At 35.3% G+C, this 18,969-nt stretch overlaps 1 protein-coding gene across 1 annotated transcript in view; it reads left to right on the top strand.

Moving 5' to 3' along the window:
- The first annotated feature begins 2 nt into the window (after window positions 1-2).
- LOC139144647 (uro-adherence factor A-like) overlaps window positions 3-18,969 on the top strand; it is a 35,177-nt gene continuing 16,210 nt past the window's right edge. Inside the window, exons 1-10 of the mRNA XM_070715357.1 lie at window positions 3-222; window positions 404-466; window positions 11,663-11,789; window positions 13,750-13,895; window positions 14,599-14,672; window positions 14,856-14,962; window positions 15,279-15,329; window positions 16,322-16,394; window positions 16,883-16,962; window positions 17,387-17,536. Coding sequence (XP_070571458.1) covers window positions 406-466; window positions 11,663-11,789; window positions 13,750-13,895; window positions 14,599-14,672; window positions 14,856-14,962; window positions 15,279-15,329; window positions 16,322-16,394; window positions 16,883-16,962; window positions 17,387-17,536 — 869 coding nt within the window. The 5' untranslated portion in view covers window positions 3-222; window positions 404-405. The remainder of the gene's footprint in view (window positions 223-403; window positions 467-11,662; window positions 11,790-13,749; window positions 13,896-14,598; window positions 14,673-14,855; window positions 14,963-15,278; window positions 15,330-16,321; window positions 16,395-16,882; window positions 16,963-17,386; window positions 17,537-18,969) is intronic.

Raw genomic sequence — 18,969 nt, 5'->3', positions numbered from 1 at the left:
CGGAAACCTTGATCAATGCACATGTTAGGTGCGCTACCATTGGACCTCTGATTTCGAAACCCAAGGAATCTACAACAAATATTGTTATGTATTATTTATCTTATTGCATTTTATCGATCTCGAAAACTCCGTAACATTGCACACATGCTGAACCATCGTTAAAATTGACGTACAGCCAATATTTTCCCCTCCACAAGACAAAGACGGTCAAGCGGGGCACGAGTGAGTAACCAATCAAAATGCGTTTTCCATAATCTGTCCAAGTTTCATCCACATGAGTACGAAACTCAAAATTTGTATGCGAGGTGACTGCACAGACTGTTAATTTAAACGCAAACATATTCATTTATAGTGTTTTTTGGTATGTTTTATCTCATTTACACATTTCTCTGAGTCTTTCCAGATATGTCGACTGATAAACAAGCAAAACGCTTCGTGAAGAAATTGGGACGGAAACTTACAGAAGGCAAGTATATGTACGGTGCACGTGGGTTAAATTACATGTCCCAATCATGGTGTTTGCGCTTTGGCGAACTTGGTCGACAGCACACACCCAAACTCCTTCACGGGAATATGATTTTACCATTGCGCAACTTTTGATTAAATGTCTACCCAATTTTTTTTTCACGCTATTAAGGCTTTAGCCGAGTGCGGCGTGTTTGTGCTGCTTTTCTCTAACGAGTGGGCGTGTGTCAATTGCATTGGCAGGTAGGAACGTACACACACACACACACACACACACATATACACCAAAGAGAGCTAAGGGACGATTCAGAATTTACTTCCAGGGGGGGGGGGGTGGAGGATTTTCAGGGGGGGCCACCCATTTTCCCAAGAAAATTTAGGGGGGGCCAGACAAAAATACCACAATCTTTTAGGGGGGGCCAAGGAAAAAACATCAATTCAATATTTGCCCAGAATTTCTGATCTCTACAAAAGAGCACCGTAGACGCTACCTTGGTGACAGATAAACTCAACATGTTTAGTTAAACTCCTTTAGCTGCCAAATTCGGTAATATTCACAGTGGTTTGTTTTATGCATCTACTGCAGTATCTTGTTCTCCTCCCTGAAGCGTTATGAAATGTCCAGTATTTAGCGTGTCAATACAAACCATACAGTGAACAGTCAGGGTTGTTTTTGTTGAAAAGAGATCTCAGATCAGTCCAGACTAGAATTCATTTATCAACAATAACAATGGTCATTTATGTTCACACTGGTATGTTGCTAAATACAGCATTGGGTGTTCTATGTAGTGATAGAATAACAAACAAATGCTGATACACAGAGATGAACATTGAACAAATGCTAAAAATTACAGCAAATGTCTGTTTAAGGTTGGGTTTACCTTGTAGCTTGTAAAGCAGTTGAAAGTTGCATGATAAAGAAGTGTTAATTTATGCAAATGTATGCAAATCACCTGATTTCTTGGCTTCTTTTGCCTCCCAATTTCAAAATTTCCAACGAATTTAACTGCACTCCGGCTGGGTCAAATTTTCTGAAATTTCACATTATGTTTTTTAAATGCTATATAACACAACAACTATCAATTGGTTTTGTTTGGCAATAAAGCTCTTACATTTTTAATAAGAGGCATTTTGAATAAGAGGCATTTTAATTTTGCTGATCATGATTTTAATCAATTATTAGAGTGTCAGTCTTTAAACCCCTACAATTTTAAAATGAAGATGGATAATATAGAAATAACGGGCGACGCGCTGACCATTAACGTTTATTTGTGGGCAAGGGCGAGAGGAAAGCCAAAAATTAACGGGGGAGGCTTGCCGAGCCCGTTAATTTGGCTTTCCTCGAGCCCGCGCCCACAAATAAACGTTAATGGTCAGAGCGGAGTCTGTTATTTCCATTATATTATCAGCGAACCCAAGAAAACCGTCAAAATTTCCGAAAATTTCAGGAGCGAACGACAACTGGGCCCCAGAAACTGAGCAGTACGCGACGCACTGTCACACGCGCTGCAAAAAAATTGGCAAATGTGGAGATGTTTTCAGAAAAAAAGTATCTCAGCTTGACCTGCAAGTGCTCCATTATATTGTGATCGATTATGATTTATGTTTGAGCTGTAAAGTTACGATACTTTGAGTTGTTAATCTTATTATTCATATTCACGGGCATGTAAACAAACCATTACTGTGTATTTGTGGTCAGTCACATGGTTCAGTTCGACCAATCAAAATGCGACGGGCAGGGCATGGTAATATAATGCCAAGTAAAATAGTTGTTTTTTTCTACATGAATACTATCCTTTCAAGTGAAATATTACATTTCAGAAAATACTGTCTAGTTGTCGACTTAATTTTTATCATAAATACAAAAATTGAGGTTTTTTACCCCAAATATACACCCACTTCATCCTTTGAGTAAACTACTGCTACTGCTACTCTTCTTTTCTGCTCCTTTTTTCTATGTTTCATTCTCATCAATTTTACCCTTTCTAAATTTTTTAAATGTTCTACATAACTTTTTACAGTGCTTACATCTACTATAAACTTTTTTGAAAATAAATTTATGGCCGTCTCATCTTCAAGGTGCTTTTCAACGAATAGGTTTTAATGTTGAAAATAAAAATATATTATTACTGTCAAAAATATATGGTGAAAAATTTACAAAAGGGTTGATTTTCCAATAATCCTGTATGTGCATCCAGAAGATCATGTGGCACTGCACCAATGCTATGGTGTCGGATTGTTGAAATATTGTGTCCACAAGAAATTTGCTGTAGTCCAAGAAGTGATCTCAGTGTGTATGAGGCTAGGAGAAATGTGGATAGGCTTACACATTGTGTATTGATGCTAATACTTTTGTGTCCCATTCATTCTGATATGTATAATCAAAGATTTCACAGTGGCGGCTGGCAGAAAAGGCAAAAAAACCAAATTAACATGTATTGTTTCGTGTCATCTGAAAACATGCGCATCATGACTATTCTAAAATTAAAGTTTGTTAAAAAAAATTTGAAATATGAATGCTCTGTCAATTTTGAAAAATACTGCTGAATTTTGAGTTACACAGGGTTATCTGCATTTTAATATGAACATTGGATTGTGAATGGAATGAGCAGAATAACATGTGAATTCATGTTTTGGATAAGGTGTTTTGTTCAAGAAATGTTCTAAAATATTCCTCAGCATTGTTGCTTTCAGTGGCAGCAACTTGGTTTTATGACAACCAAATTAGAAAAAAAGAGAAAATTAAAAACAAGTTGGCTTTCACCAATTTTAATTCCTAATGTTTAAAACTTTCACCGTGAGTCTGCAAATATTCAGCATCATCAAATGAAAATGTATGCTGAACGTGTGCATGTACATGTACATCTCACTTTCCAGAAATATCTGGATATCTGCAAATGAGATGTACCATTATACTTCAAGATATATATCACTTTGCCAATTATCTGCTCCTCTGATTTTCTGTTCACCATTTCTAACTGACATCTTTGCTTGTCTTTGTGTGCATCATATGTATCAGTGAGACATAACGAAAAAAGTATTCATATTTAGTAATTAACTTTTCTTCAGAAATTTACAACCAGATATGTTTATTGCTACCCTTTCCAAAAGTGTGCCACTTGCAGTCCCTGCAAATCATTCTTTTTATAGTCACATAACCCTGAAATGATTTGTTATATCATCGATTAATGTCCACTAGGCCCTACAATTCCTGCAACTTGCTAGACTAGATATGTCTATAATGTACCGTATAAGCATGCATGTATATATTAGGGGGGGGGCCATGGAAAAAAAACAGGAAAGATGAGGGGGGGCCATAGATTTTTTCTATAATTTACTAGGGGGGGTCATGGAAAAAAATCACCGAGAAAATAGAAAATCCTCCACCCTCCCCCTGGAAGTAAATTCTGAATCGTCCCTAATATGGTAAGTCGTTGGCGTATGTATGTATGTACATGGGGAAGTATTTCAATCCACTTCAAAATTCCAAAACTGCAGCACCTTCCGTCTTAGTATTTGGTGTACAGGTGCACCCAGGGATGGAGATATGAATTTGTTCAAATTAATATGTCAGTGTCAACAATATGCAAATGAGGTGCAATGAGGTGAAAACAAGGAAAAATCGTCCAAATTCCTAAAACTCTCAGGGCTCCCCCTAAGTCACCAAAATGATTAGCCAACTGATTAGGGGTGGACCATTTGATATCCTGGGGGGGGGGGGGCTTGGAAGATTGGTGGAGAGCCATTATTTTTTTTCCCACCTGCTTCACCATGAAATATTTTTTTTTCTACAGGGCATATGCTGGCAACTTTTTTTTTCACTTTCCTTCTTCGAGATATATTTTTTTTTACCAAATTTCGGTGCAATGTTTGTTTGCTTGGTTTTTCACACCCAGTAACAAGATGCTGTTCTATCGCACACAGACTATATTCAAGAAACTAAATGAAGATATGTAAATACATGTACATTTTTGATTCACTTTACAAAAATATCAGTTTATAGATCTTATTTATACCATGGGTAACACACTGAAAATACAAATCAAACAACCTGATTACTGAGTTCTACATTAAGCATTAACAAACTTACAGTGAAAACTTTGCTGAGAACATCACTGGTGTCATCAGAAGAGATGATGGTATCCTACATATATTTGTAAAATCATGTACATTTATGGCATTTATTTGTCAGTGTTGTCCTTACATTTAAAAGTAGCCAGTTAATTTAAAACAGTAGACGGGTGGACTGTGAGGGAGCGAAGCGACCAAGCGGCGAGTGAGCGTAGTTAACTAGGGGGGGAGAGCGCGAGAGGGGGTGTCCCCCCTCTCGCAAGGCGAAAAATGAAATTTTGGAGTGGAAATGGTTTTCTCTGGTGGCATCTGAGGTGACATTTACAGACTGAAACAGTACTTTTGTTGTGTGTCTTAGACGTGGCTCACATACAACAAAACAAACAAACATGATTTTGTTTTGTTTGTATTATTTATGACACACTTATGGTTTTATTTGCAGTGAAGATGTAACATTTAATCTTAAATCATCCGCTGTCTGCTCATTTCATTGCCCATTTCCCATTCTTCATTACAACATAGTAGTTTCCCCAAAACCATCAAACTCATTCTATTCTAATCAAAACACATTCGCTTTTGTTAAGAAAAACATCGGTAAGATAATTCACTACAACAGTGTTCACATTTACGAATAAAACATGCATATATAGAAAACTCATAACAATGAAAAAATCTGTAGAGAGTCGATCCAATGCGTAATAATATTACGCATTGGATTGAGTCTCTACGCATTTTTTCATTGTTATGAGTTTTCTTTACGCAAACGATAATAGTAAAATGTTTGCAGGCTGTCTCTCCTCTAGTGGTATTTTGACAAAATTCAGATTTACACATTTCTGGAAAACTCTGGTGAGCAATTTCAATTTCAGCATACTTCCTCTAATCAGAAGGTCATGTATACTGTACAATTGTTCATATTCAGTTATTGTTCCTCAAACTTGAAATGGTTTATGCTTTATAAAACTCCAGAGCTACTGCTTGATTTTTATTGATGCTGCAGTGTGCATCGAACAATTGCCAAGATTTTTTTTTCCAAGTCGCAATGGTCCATAATTGTTTTTCCATCAGCCACTTAAAGCCAGATTTTTTTTTTCGAGCAACTCCACCTGGCATCTTTTTTTTCCCCAAAATCTTCCAAGCCCCCCCCCCCCAGGATATCAAATGGTCCAACCCTTAGCCAAATCAAAAATTTTGTAGCCACTTTGAGCAACTTTTAGCCAGTTTATGATCTCAAGCGTAGCAATTACAGCTTTCTCGGCATTCAGGTGTTCCTAATTTTACAAATCAAGATGTTTTGTATGATGTTCCTGATAGTTTTTACATTAAAGAAATATTTGTTCAGTTTTTATTGAATAATCTGGGTTTTTATGACATTTCCAGGATGGAAATACTTTTTCATTCTAGATGTTAAACTTTTATCACCAGAAATAAAATAAGGTATCAATTGAATTCTAAAAATCTGGTAGCAAAGTGAAGTGTATATTACAACAGGTACAGAACATTTCTGCGGCATTCATTTAGTGTTCACAGTATGATAGCTTGTCATAAGCTACAAGCCTCTCATGTGGCAAATTTATGCAGTCTTCCATAACCAAAATGTTTTAGCCACAAGAATAAAAAAATGGTGCAGAAGAAAGCATTTAGTTGCACACTGGCAGTATACATATGATTGGCCCAAGTGTTACTAGTATGTCATAGTTGTGATCAAGCAGGCTGAATAGCATTTTGAGTATGAGTATTTTTCTTGAGAACAAAGGGTTTAGCAAAGCATAACTCTTGTAAAACAAAACACAATGATATATGTTCATTTAAATTACTCACTGCTTGAGAGTGTACATTGTTTTAATGACTATGATAACATTTTAGCGCACATATATTTTCATTTGATATTTTGATATCATCAAGAAATGTCTGGTGATGTTCACTTCTATATCATTAAACTGGTGGAATCTGCAAAAATATTAAAATAATTCAGAATCATATAATTTCTTCTATAAGTTATAGCAGTGTGAAATAGACCGAATTAATAATTTGTTGCTTTAATGTTTACATGCAAAATTGCAATTCACAAACTTAACGATTTGACAATGGATATGCTTACTGCAATTACTGTTGACAATGTCCCTTTGCGATGACTCCTAATAAAATTTAATTTAAAACTGACAGTCAAGCTGAATGCCATTTAAATTTGAAGGCACCAAAATTACCTTTTACCTATTGGACCACCCTAGGTGGCTTTTTTGAACCATAATTGTACACTCAAGGGGTCTTCATGCATGACATCACATGATGAGATGACCTAGACTTGACCTTTCAGAAAACCTCAGTTTTTCTCCTCTTCCTTTGTATTATTACTCCGTTTGTGAAAGTTTTCTCTGAAATTATGGTTTTTACTATCAAACTGAGTAGTTGCAGGCCAAATATTGATTCTAGCAAAGTAGGTAAAACTTCTGATCGACTGAAGGACGAACGGGACTCACAGAGGCAAAGCAAAGCCTCTGTGTACTGCAGACGGAACAGCATCAGTGTTTGTTTTATGTACCAGGGAATTTGTAACTTTGTAGAAAGTCGAGTGAAGTGTTTCAATACATTGCAACTTTGTATGAAGGAGGGTAATCTGTTTCAACATCTTACAACTTTTTTATTGTTAGCTGTGGTTTTTTGTTGAGGTGGCACCAGGGCCGGCTGGGCAGTAAAAATTCATTAGCCACTATATTCGCCAAACTGGCATTTTTGTAGCCATTTTTAACTTTCTTTCGCATTTGGCTAATTGGCGATCGGGTAGCGGGAGCCCTGACTCTGAAACCAAGTTGACTTTAGTTAGATTTGTACAAATCATGATGAAATTTTTAGTTGTGTGTTTGGGGGCAATATTTCCCATTTTTTGTCAAAAAAACCCCCTGAAACTGTTTGTCCCATTGCTTTGAAATTCAGCATTCATGATGTGACGGTTAAGCCTCTGTCAGATTTGGTCAAATGGTGGTGAAATTTTCATATGTGTATTTTTGGATCAAATTTTCCCATTTTTGGTCAAAAAAAATCACATTCTCCAAAAATCCAAGTTTTATTGCTTTGAAACTTGATGTTCATTATCCATGGGTTGACCTCTGTCATATTTGTTCAACTTGTTGTGAAATGTTTGTATCTGTATTTTTAGGGCAATTTTTCACATTTTAAGTCAAAAAATCATTTCTCTGAATCAACTGTTGTGTTACTTTGGAGCAACCTTGGGATGAAAATTTCATATTTGTACTTTTCATGAAATTTTTCCCATTTTTTGTCAAACAGTCTTTTTTTCTGAAATCACTTTGCTGGGAAATGTGGTTTTCATGTTCTCAGGGGAGAACTTGGTTGAGTATGTTCAAATTGTGATTAAACAATATCATATATTGTATTTTTGTGACAAGTTTTGCTGTTTTCGGTCCCCAAAAATGCTAAATATCTTATTCTTTAATTCTCTGACCGAATTGCAAAAACTTTAGAACAGCTGGTTGCACATTGCAGGCTAAACTGTTATTGGGAATTTGTTTGAATGAAGTTATGATATCGACAAAAAGGATGCTAATTAAAAAAAAATATGCAACAAAAGTATAAATTTTGTGAAAATGTCAGTAACTGTGAGTCGGAATTTTATATGTTGGTGATGTTTTTACAGAAACACAACCAAAGACTTCCAAGTCGATAATAAATTGTTTTCTTACATGTAAATATTACTGCTTGATAAATTCCTGGAAGCCAGTTCTTTCTGGTGTTCCCCAGGGCTCTTTAATTAGCCCTCTTCTTTTTATTCTTTATGTGAACGATGTGTCTACTGTTATTTCCCATTCAACCTTGTCTATTAATGCAGACGATACAAAATTGTTCAAATGTCTTGACTCAGCTGATGACTATATATTTCTTCAGCAAGATTTGAACAATATATCGAATTGGTGTGCAAAATGGAAACTGAATCTTAATGTTTCTAAATGCTGTATTATATCATTCACCAACAAAAGAAACAAAATAGTCGCTGATTATTCACTGAACGGCTCTATGCTACAACGGGTGTCTTCAGTTAAAGATTTAGGTATAACCCTGACATCCGATTAAACTTTAAAACTCATATTAACTCCATTATCAGTAAATCTTACAAAATGCTAGGTTTTCTTAAGTGCACCTGTAAATCTTTCACCAATATACAGGCTTTGCGGACTTTGTACATTTCCTTAGTTCGATCAAATCTTGAATATGCTACACTGTTTGGTCTCCGAACCAAAAATATCTCGTCGAAAGACTTGAAACTGTTCAGTTGAAATTTATTAATTTCTCTGTTTTAAACAAAACATTCCCTATGTATCAGAACAATATGAACAGACATGTAAATATTTTCACCTCCCCAGCTATTCTCTCGTCGCAAGGCCGCTGATCTTAACTTTTTACACAAGTGCGTTCATTCCGAGGTCGACTCACCCTATCTTGTAGAACAGGTTAATTACAACTTTCCAATGAGGACACTTCGTCACTCTGAGTCTTTAAAACCCGCGAGATCTCGGCTAAACGTTAGGAAGTATTCCTTTTTCCCAAGATCCATGTCCGCTTATAACGATTTAGTATGTAAATATAATACTGTTGACATTTTTACTGCTAGGTCTGCCTTTCGTCGGACCATCAAAGACATTTTGTACAGATAATGTTTGTGTGTAATAGGTTCATATACGTGTATGTTTGTAACATATTTTTGTCCTTGCTCTTATTGTCAGACCTGTAAGTGGGCCTTTCGCCTGTTGGATCTGAATAATTAAAAAAAAAAAAAAAAAAAAAAAAAAAAATTACCAAATATTGTTTACATTAATTCCATGTAATACAATATCACAAGAAGATATCTTTACCTTGGTATGGTAAATCATATCATTAATTTTAATGTCCCAGACTGTATGGTATTGTGTGTGTCCCTTGCAACAATTGCCAACCCTTATCTACTTTTTAGCTCCGCTGTCAGCGACGCGGAGCTTATCAAATAGGTTGATTATCCGTCGGCGTCCGTCAACAATTGCCTTCTGCTCTGAAACCACAAGTCCAATTGCTTTGAAATTTTATATGCAGTTCACTTGGGGTGACCTTACTTCAGTTTGTTCAAATCATGGTGATATTTGCATATTTGTATTTTTGGGGCATTTTTTTGTGTTTTTGGTAAAAAAATCTTCTTCTCTGAAACCGCTCGTTCGATTGCTTTGAAATTTGATATGCAGTTTGCTTAGGGTGACTTAAATCAGATTTGTTCAAATGGTGGTGAAATTTGCATATTTGTATTTTTAAGGCAATTTTTGTCATTTTTGGTAAAAAAATCTTTAAAAATCTTCTTCTTCAAAACTACTGGTCAGATAGCTTTTATATTTGGTACATATGTCCCTAGGGATGATCTATTTCAGATTTGTTCAAATTGTGCAGAAATATGCAAATTTGCATTTTTAAGGCAATTTTTGCCATTTTTGGTCAAAAATGTATTTCTCAAAAAGTACTGGTCTGATAGTTTTGAAATTTGGTATACAGGTTTCTATAGATGAACTAAGTAATATATATTGAATTTCTGATGAAATCTGTAATTTTGTATTTTTGGGGCAATTTTTGCCATTTTTGGTCAAAAAATGTGTATTTCCGAAACTACTCATCTGATAGCTTTGAAATTTGGTATAGAGGTTTCTACAGATGAACTAAATGATATTTATGGAAATAATGATGAAATCTGCAATTTTGTAATTTTGGGGCAATTTTTGCCATTTTTGGTCAAAAAATGTGTTTCTCAAAAAGTACTGGTCTGATAGCTTTGAAATTTGGTGTACAGGTTTCTACAGATAAGTTTAGTAATATACCGGTATATTGAATTTCTGATGAAATCTGTAATTTTGTATTTTTGGGGCAATTTTTGCCATTTTTGGTCAAAAAATGTGTATTTCCAAAACTACTTATCTGATAGCTTTGAAATTTGGTATACAGGTTTCCATAGATGAACTAAATGATATTTATTGAAATAATGATGACATCTGCAATTTTGAATTTTTGGGGCAATTTTTCCCATTTTTGGTCAAAAAATGCGTTTCTCAAAAAGTACTGGTCTAACAGCTTTGAAATTTGGTATAACAAAGTGTGATATTTTGAAATTATGATGAAATCTGCAATTTTTATTTTTGGGGGGCAATTGTTGCCATTTTTGGTCAGAATATTTTATTCTCAAAAAACTACTCATCAGATAGCTTTTGTTGACATGTTCTTAGGGATGATTGGATGTGATATATTCAAAGTATGATGAAATCTTCAATTTTGTATTTTTGCAGCTTATTTTAGCCACATTTTTCTGGCCACTGCATTGAGTTACCAAAGATTTCCACCTTCTTCATCAGCATGTGTCAAAAATAGTTATTCTGTACATAAACACAGCGGAGCTATATCGGCCGCTAGGTCGCTTGTCTTTGCTATTTGATGGACTATGCATCAAAATTTATTCAAATGCACTTACCTTTATGAATATTACTAGCTAAAGTCCATAGAAGCTATTAAATGTTGTATGTACACTCACTCTGGCCTGCATCGAACCAACTGTGAGCCAAGTGTCATTGACACTACCGTATGTTTTAATCCTCATTATGAACGTGATTGGTTGAAAATTCTCCTTAGGAATTCTCCATCACAGCCCCTGTGACTGAATTATTTGATTTGCGTATCACCCTATTGTGATTTTCCAGGTGTATTATTGTATTGTTGTATAATGTATCTACATGTCTGGTGAACTTTTTGGACGGGCATTACACAAACCCTAACTCTTTCACAGAAATGTTATTTTAGCATTGCATTTGATCAACTTTTCTCTATGCTAAAGGTTACCCTGGGGCCGAATGCAGCACGTGTGTTGTTTTTGGACGACAAATGGGGGTGTATCAGTTTAACAGTTTGCTAACTCTGTAGCATTGGTACATAGGAATCCAAACTGCTTTTTATAATCTTGCAGTATGAAATTGTTTATGTAAATTAGCGTTAATGTAAATTAGCAATTGTGAAAAAAAGGAAAATAGAGTAAAGGAGTCAAATCTTTCGACTTCTTGATCTCATCATTATACTGAACTTCAAAGTCTTGTATTTTTATGCATTTCAGGCGACCAGTCTCTTGATTTTGAAGATTTAAAACAAAAGTTTCAAAACACAATCTTAAAGCTACCGAAGGGGCCCATAAAAACTACCATCAAGAAAAATTATGTGCATTACATCAAACAGCTGTGGAGGTAAGGCAGAAAAATAGTTACTGCAATGAATGTTTTTTTGAAAATATAAAGGCACTGCCTCACTTGTTCATTTGTCAGCCTAGCTGCCTTAGTACTCCAAGAGATTTAGAAGAAACTATATGAAACACTGATTGCAAATGATGTTAGTTTTATTTCATTAACATGCAAAAATAAATATTTTATTTTATTGAACTTCTTACTATAGCAGTGGACTATAAGGTACCTGGCTGAAGTTTTTGAAATAGGTTGAAAAAAACTGTATTTTTAGATGTCTTCCTTTTCTATAATGACATACCGTATGTATAAAATTGAATATTTTGAAGGGAAACATCTGCAAGATTTATCGGTAGACTGAATGGAGAAAATGTGGATCACTAGCATTTAGTTGCAAACATTGTATCATTTATCATATGAAAGGTGGATGTCAAAACTTAAAATATGTTACAGAACTTTGTCAAGGTCATGGCAGCTTACATTCAACTAATCCCATCGTCCAGTGGCAAAGGCCACTCATTTATGAGTTAAACGGGAAGTCACAGGACTGTGGGCGCACAATAGGGGGATTATTGATAATGCAGCCATTTGCATAGACTGGGTGGGAGTTCTTGAATTCTCATAGCATCACTTTGACTGTATGAGAACTTTGAGTAATCATGTTGGGCACTTTAGGGACATATGCAAAGAGGGGTCAAATGGTCGTACAGGGAACACATTTTGAAACGTTAGTTCTCGGACAAAAAACGGAACATTTTTTTTTCAGTTTATTTTTGACTCAAGAGTAGTCGCTACATATTCACAGACATCATATGCAAGATTCAATAACAATGAACACCTGAAACATGGCAAAATCATGGGATTCTGGGACCAAACACGGCACGTCTGATCATTAGCATGGCTTTTTTTACATTTGCATAGACTTACGATAATCCTGTTAAAGCAATCTGTTAATCCGACCCAGCAATGAAAGCTAAAAGAGACCAAAAACAGCACACACACACACACACACACAAACACACACACACACCACTTTTAAGGACAGCTTGGTTTACCCTAATGCTGTTATGAGTTAAGCAATCTATTAATCCAACCCAGCAATGAAAGCTCAAAGAGATCAAACATAGAACACACACACACACACATACACAAACACACATACACACCTCTTTTAAGGACAGCTTGGTTTACCCTAATGCTGTTATGAGTTAAGCAATCCATTAATCCAACCCAGCAATGAAAGCTCAAAGAGATCAAACATAGAACACACACACACACACACACACACACACACACACACACACACACACACACACACACACACACACACCCCACTTTTAAGGACAGCTCGGTTTACCCTAATGCTGTTATGAGTTAAGCAATCTATTAATCCAACCCAGCAATGAAAGCTCAAAGAGATCAAACAGCGCACACACACACACACACACCCCACTTTTAAGGACAGCTCGGTTTACCCTAATGCTGTTATGAGTTAAGCAATCTATTAATCCAACCCAGCAATGAAAGCTAAAAGAGACCAAACACAGCACACACACACACACACACCCAACTTTTAAGGACAGCTCGGTTTACCGTAATGCTGTTATGAGTTAAGCAATCTATTAATCCAACCCAGCAATGAAAGCTCAAAGAGATCAAACATAGAACACACAAACACCACTTTCACAGACTACTTGGTTTACCATTATTCTTGTCGTTTGAAAGCTCTCCAAATGGTGGATTTGTTTGTTTGTAGGCCAGAGAAGGATGCATTTCTTTCACAGCTCTCAAAATTAAAGCATAGCAGGTGGGCAGTAAGCAGTAATGAAATTACAAGTTTTGATTATACAAGAATAAGCAGAAAAATTATATCTGAAAAGATGAGAACTTGTCTTTCTATATCATATAAAATGACTCATGTACTTTCTTCCTTTTAAATTTCTGTGTACTTTGTTTTGCCCTACAGAGCCATCAAAAAGTCTGAGAAACTGAAAGACTCCAAACACGTTGAGGCTAAATTAGAACTACCGTACAATACTTATCCTCAGTATGGACTGAGAGATGCCGTGGAAAAGCTGAAGAAAGCAGATCAGAAAACAAGACAAAGTTTAGGTTGGTTGTAAAGTTTCTGTCGTGAAATTCCTTCAATTTTCATAAATGTGACTAGTTTACTGATAATCTATTGAAAAGTGAATCCAAAGAGAAAAAAATCTTGATTTATCAAACAGCTACGTGTACAACAGTGGTGCTTTCGATCACGTCGAGAACAGTCTTCAAGCTATGAGTAAACATTTATTCACAGAATGTTACATGTTTTAAAAGAGGTAGACAGACGTGTATTCTTTCATTGATATCATGTCATGTTGGAGCCAACGAAGCGAGTTAACTGAAAGCCTTGGGGACAGTTATTCAGACTCAAAATTTCTACAATGCTTTTCTGATCTACAACTTGTGGGGGCTCATTTTAAAGCTCTTGGAGAAAGAAAAACTTTTAAAGTCTTAGTTTTTTAAAAATCAAAAATTTTACTCTTACCCCATAAAGTAAACACAGGGATGGCAGCCATTTTGAATTTCAAATATCGCAAAATGTTGAGTAATTTGTATTGCTAGTTCCAAAATTTGCATGGTGACCCCTGAATTTTTATTGTTGGTTTGGTAAGAGAATTTTTGAAAGTTTCAGTTAGGAAAGTTTGAGCAAAAGTTTTAAGTCTTTCACTTTCAAGGCGCATACTACCCTAAATGGTACTGTCAATTTTCAAAGCTTATTACTACAGTTTGAACAATGCAGCACAAGATCCCTACATTTATTTTACAGGTCCTCATTTGCTGGCCAGTGTCTACAGTGACGATGATCTTTGTAAAGAAGTAATTGACCTACTCAATAAACAGGTAATTTGGATATAATAGTATTCAGTGTAGGGCAGAAGAGTTACTCATTTTGATAAGCAAAGCATGAATGGGTGGAAAATTTTCTCAGATCTAGAGAAATGTAAAACTATTTGGTATCAGCAGTTGTTTTCAAAATGAAGTTGGTCCATCATGAATTCAACATGCTAATGTTTCTATTTACAGGAAAGTGAACTTGACAAAAATAGAAAAGCCATTGAAATTGAGAAGTCAATAACACTGGGAAATCCAAACAGAACTGTGCTACACAAACACATGCATAGCTTTGTAAGGTATGCTTGATTTTAATCTTACTAAAATTTTCAAAACCAAACTTTTTGCTTTGCTATAGCCTCAAATGAGAGAATATTATATTACATTATACTTAAAGGTTAGTGACTTCCATGTTGAAAATGAAACCTACATACATCCATGCCTTGTCGTTAGTCACAGGTTCAAGTCATTTTTTACTTTAATGGAAATGGACTAATGAATTATACAGAGATACCAAAGGTTATAAAGCACAACACAGTAGTTTATTTTATTGTTAAAATTTTGTTATAAAATCAATTTTATACACATCCACAATAAAATTATTTTTTCCAACAGGAAAATGACCATTGAGGTAGAAGGTGCAATACTTACAAATAGTGAAAAAAGGTGAGACATCAGCTCTTGAGGTTTAACCACATTAATTGTCGTACATACAGTCCGCAAGGCAGAGGTATAGTTCACTCTTGTTGTACTACGTAGTCAATCATTAAATATCACAAATGTTAACGACTGATCAAATATCAGGTCTATGTAGGCTAATTACAAAATGTTATTTGTAACGTCTAATATTCTACCAATGTCAGGTGTAACATAATCCTTCTTGACTGAGGTTGAATTTTCTTCAATACATGTGCTTTTTCTAATGATAACTTCAAAAATATTAGATTTAAAAGAATTCCTAACAGTATGTGAATCATCAAATTCTTTGGATATTTTGAAAATTAAAATGTTCTCGTCCTCAAAGTCAATTGACCAAACTCACAGACTTAAAGGGACAAAGTCGCCCATTTTTCATGAATTATTTTTTGATACAGGATACTACTTATATTGTTTGACACGTTGAAAGATACTGAATGAATGGGTGAGCATGCATATATTCAAACCTGGTTTTAGACAAATTAAATGAAACCAGCGCGAAAATGAATTAATGGTCATGACCATTAATTCATTTTCACGATGGTTTCATGTATCTTGTCTAAAACTGGGGTCGAATATATGCATGGTCACCCATTCATTCAGTATCTTTCAACATGTCAAACAATATAAGTAGTATCTTGTATCAAACAAAATTCATGAAAAATGGGCGACTTTGTCCCTTTAATCAGGGGAGTGAAAGTCATAGGTCAAGGTGCAAGGCTTGAAGAAACTAGTTCAAATTTTAGTATTGAAAGACGAAGTTGCTACTTTGATGAATTTACCAGTATAACCCAAGATTTCAGTGATGACTTTACTAGTTTATCGTTTCTGTATTGATAGAATATAATTTCTTTGTTTTACGCACATTTTAGCCCATTCAATTGTACAGAACAAAAGAGATTGCTTGTACAAGTCTGTGTTAACAGCATTACATACTCGTGTCACCATTCCAATTTACGCAGGTGTAAGAAACTTAAGAAGGAGGTGGTTGAGTTCGTAGTTTTGGCAAGATTTCAGAACACCATGGTTCCTAAGGTATGCATCAGTAAAATGTTCACTTTCTCATTTTCAGAGAAGAAACACATGACATTGAACTTACACATCGTGTTTTTGTGGTCATTGTTAAAGTCTGGTTGTGCCAATTAAATGTCTCATATCACTCACTTCAAAAAAACGATGAAGTTATTTGTAGTATGAACAACAACAAAATGGGAACAAGAAGAGATCTTTTCTTGGAGAATTGCGTACAACAAACAAGCAGACAACAATATGGCAGCTTTTAATATGACAAGTCATACAGTGAACCCTACATTCTGATAACATGGAGGTTGAATTCAAAGACTTGTGGCTTCGAGTGCAAGAGATGAACCAAGTGACTTTGGGATATTCTTCTGAAACTCTACATTTTACAGACATTGTCACGTCATGATTGATACAAAAAAGTGACTCAATTGTCAAACATTTAGTAGCTTTTATACAAATATGTAGTTTTTAATCCACTTTTATTTTGATTCATATCATAGTCACAGGAAATGCCATCGTTTGAAGACCTGTTGGCTGCCATTCTCTCTCTTTATCTGGATCTATGTATATTCCTTGCAAGGTAACACATTTTAGATGAAAGGTTTAGATAGAGAGGCTCAACACAAACACAGAAGAATAGTTCCAAATATTTTGATACAAAGACCCAACACAAACAATGGAATTGTTCCAAAATTACTGTTTATAAAAGAATTAAAAGGAAAAAATTAAAAGGTTATTAACATTTATTTAGGAACAACTATGCCTTGATCCTTGACAATAAATATATGATCAACAGTAAAAGGTAATGTGAGACAAATATTGTGGGAACTTCTTCAAACTGAAAGGTCAACGTCCTCTCAGTGACAAATATCTTAGAGTAGTGTTAGCTGTAGATAGACATACTGGTAGTATTTTAGTAAACACAGAATTTGCTTTGTTTTTTCTGTACATCATGATGTAACATTTTGTTGACCCACAACATTTTGGTTCATCTTTCTGATCAGAGGAAAGGATGACATTAAAATGAGAGTACAAGAGACATTGTTTACGTTATTGGCAAGTTTGGAAAATGCAGAGATGTATCTGTATGATGTAGTTCTTCAAGCAGCATCTGTAACCAAGGATGACGTTGAATTCATTTTTCCAATTTACAAGTAAGTCTGTGAATTCCATGATCACAACTATGATGTTGCTGCTGCTGATGATGATAATAGCAATGATAACAACAATAGTAATAATAAGGATATTGTTATTATTGTTTGTTTATGCTGTTGTTATTGTAGTTAGTAGTAGTAGCAGCTTGTATATTACGTTCAAAATAAATAATCAACACAGGATGGTGACAGTGTTTCCCTCAGGCTGCTTTATTGTGCAAATCTCCGTGTTTAAATAAATCCCCTGAAACCATGGATACCAGTAAATGTACACCATGTGGCCCTCTGCAACAAGATTTGAAATATTTTTCCTCTAATTGAAATACTGATTTCTATGATATATACAGAGTATTGGCATCTGCATCATGATTGCTGTCTAAGATGTAATATCACCTAGCTGATTTAACCCACCATCTACCAAGCAACATTATTAAAATGACACAACTGGCATCATATCTGCAGAAGGATGTGGACAAGATGAAATGAAAGACTATCATCAAGAATTGTCTCTAGATAACAAAACTATGTTTGAACAAATATGAAAGAAGAGTGATTGATTAGTTAGGTTTCTGTTATATTTAACATTGAGTTAATGGAAAAGAGCAAGAAACTGGAGTCTGGGTTTGATTTGATATTTGATTCATGCTAAGCTGAAAAAACTCAATTTGCATAATTTATCATTGTCCCCTCTGTCAGAATCAAATCCCCCAATTTTCAAATAGAGAGGAACCTGAAGAAAACGCGATGGCATTGAAAGATAAGTTCAATACGTCGGTTTTGAGTTACCATAAGACCATGTGGTAATTCAAGCATTTTAAGCTTTCGCCACTAGGGGCGCTCTTCCTTTGACCGGAAGTGAGGGCTTTTTCTGGACTCCGGTCTGCGTACATTGCGGTAACACAGACTCCGTATTCCTAACCTAAGTTTAGTCTACTTTCATCTGCTCTGTTGTCACCGTAAGCGTTTGACTCTGCCAAACTTTTACTACAAAGCGGGCAAACTCGACAAATACCCATGGATGAATAGCATGACCTTCCACTGTTTTCCCGATGTTAAGAAAGAGAAACGCCTGAGATCAAAATGGATAAGGATGATACGACGTGAACTTAGCTGGGTACCCTAACAGTTTCCACATGTTTGTGATCTATTCCGCTCTCGGACTATACGCCCCATAGACGTGCGTACATATGCCTGAAAAAAAGTATGTCAGGAAACCAAATGACTATATTTCCTATATATAGGGATTATGCCACCATGTCATCTTCGATGTTCAATTTACTGTGAAAAGTAGCAAGTTCATCTATCATGTAACCGTCGATCGTTCCCTATCATTCTCAAAATTCATACCTGGTACTCAATTTGCTTCAAAATCGCTCGTTTTGTGTGATTTTCTGCCAAATTTGACGGACACATCGCCAAGACATAAGCGTGAG

This window comes from Ptychodera flava, chromosome 12 (assembly GCF_041260155.1).
Source record: "Ptychodera flava strain L36383 chromosome 12, AS_Pfla_20210202, whole genome shotgun sequence".
NCBI lineage: Eukaryota > Metazoa > Hemichordata > Enteropneusta > Ptychoderidae > Ptychodera > Ptychodera flava.
Note: the sequence above shows the minus strand (reverse complement) of the source record. Positions and strands in the feature narration are given on the sequence as shown.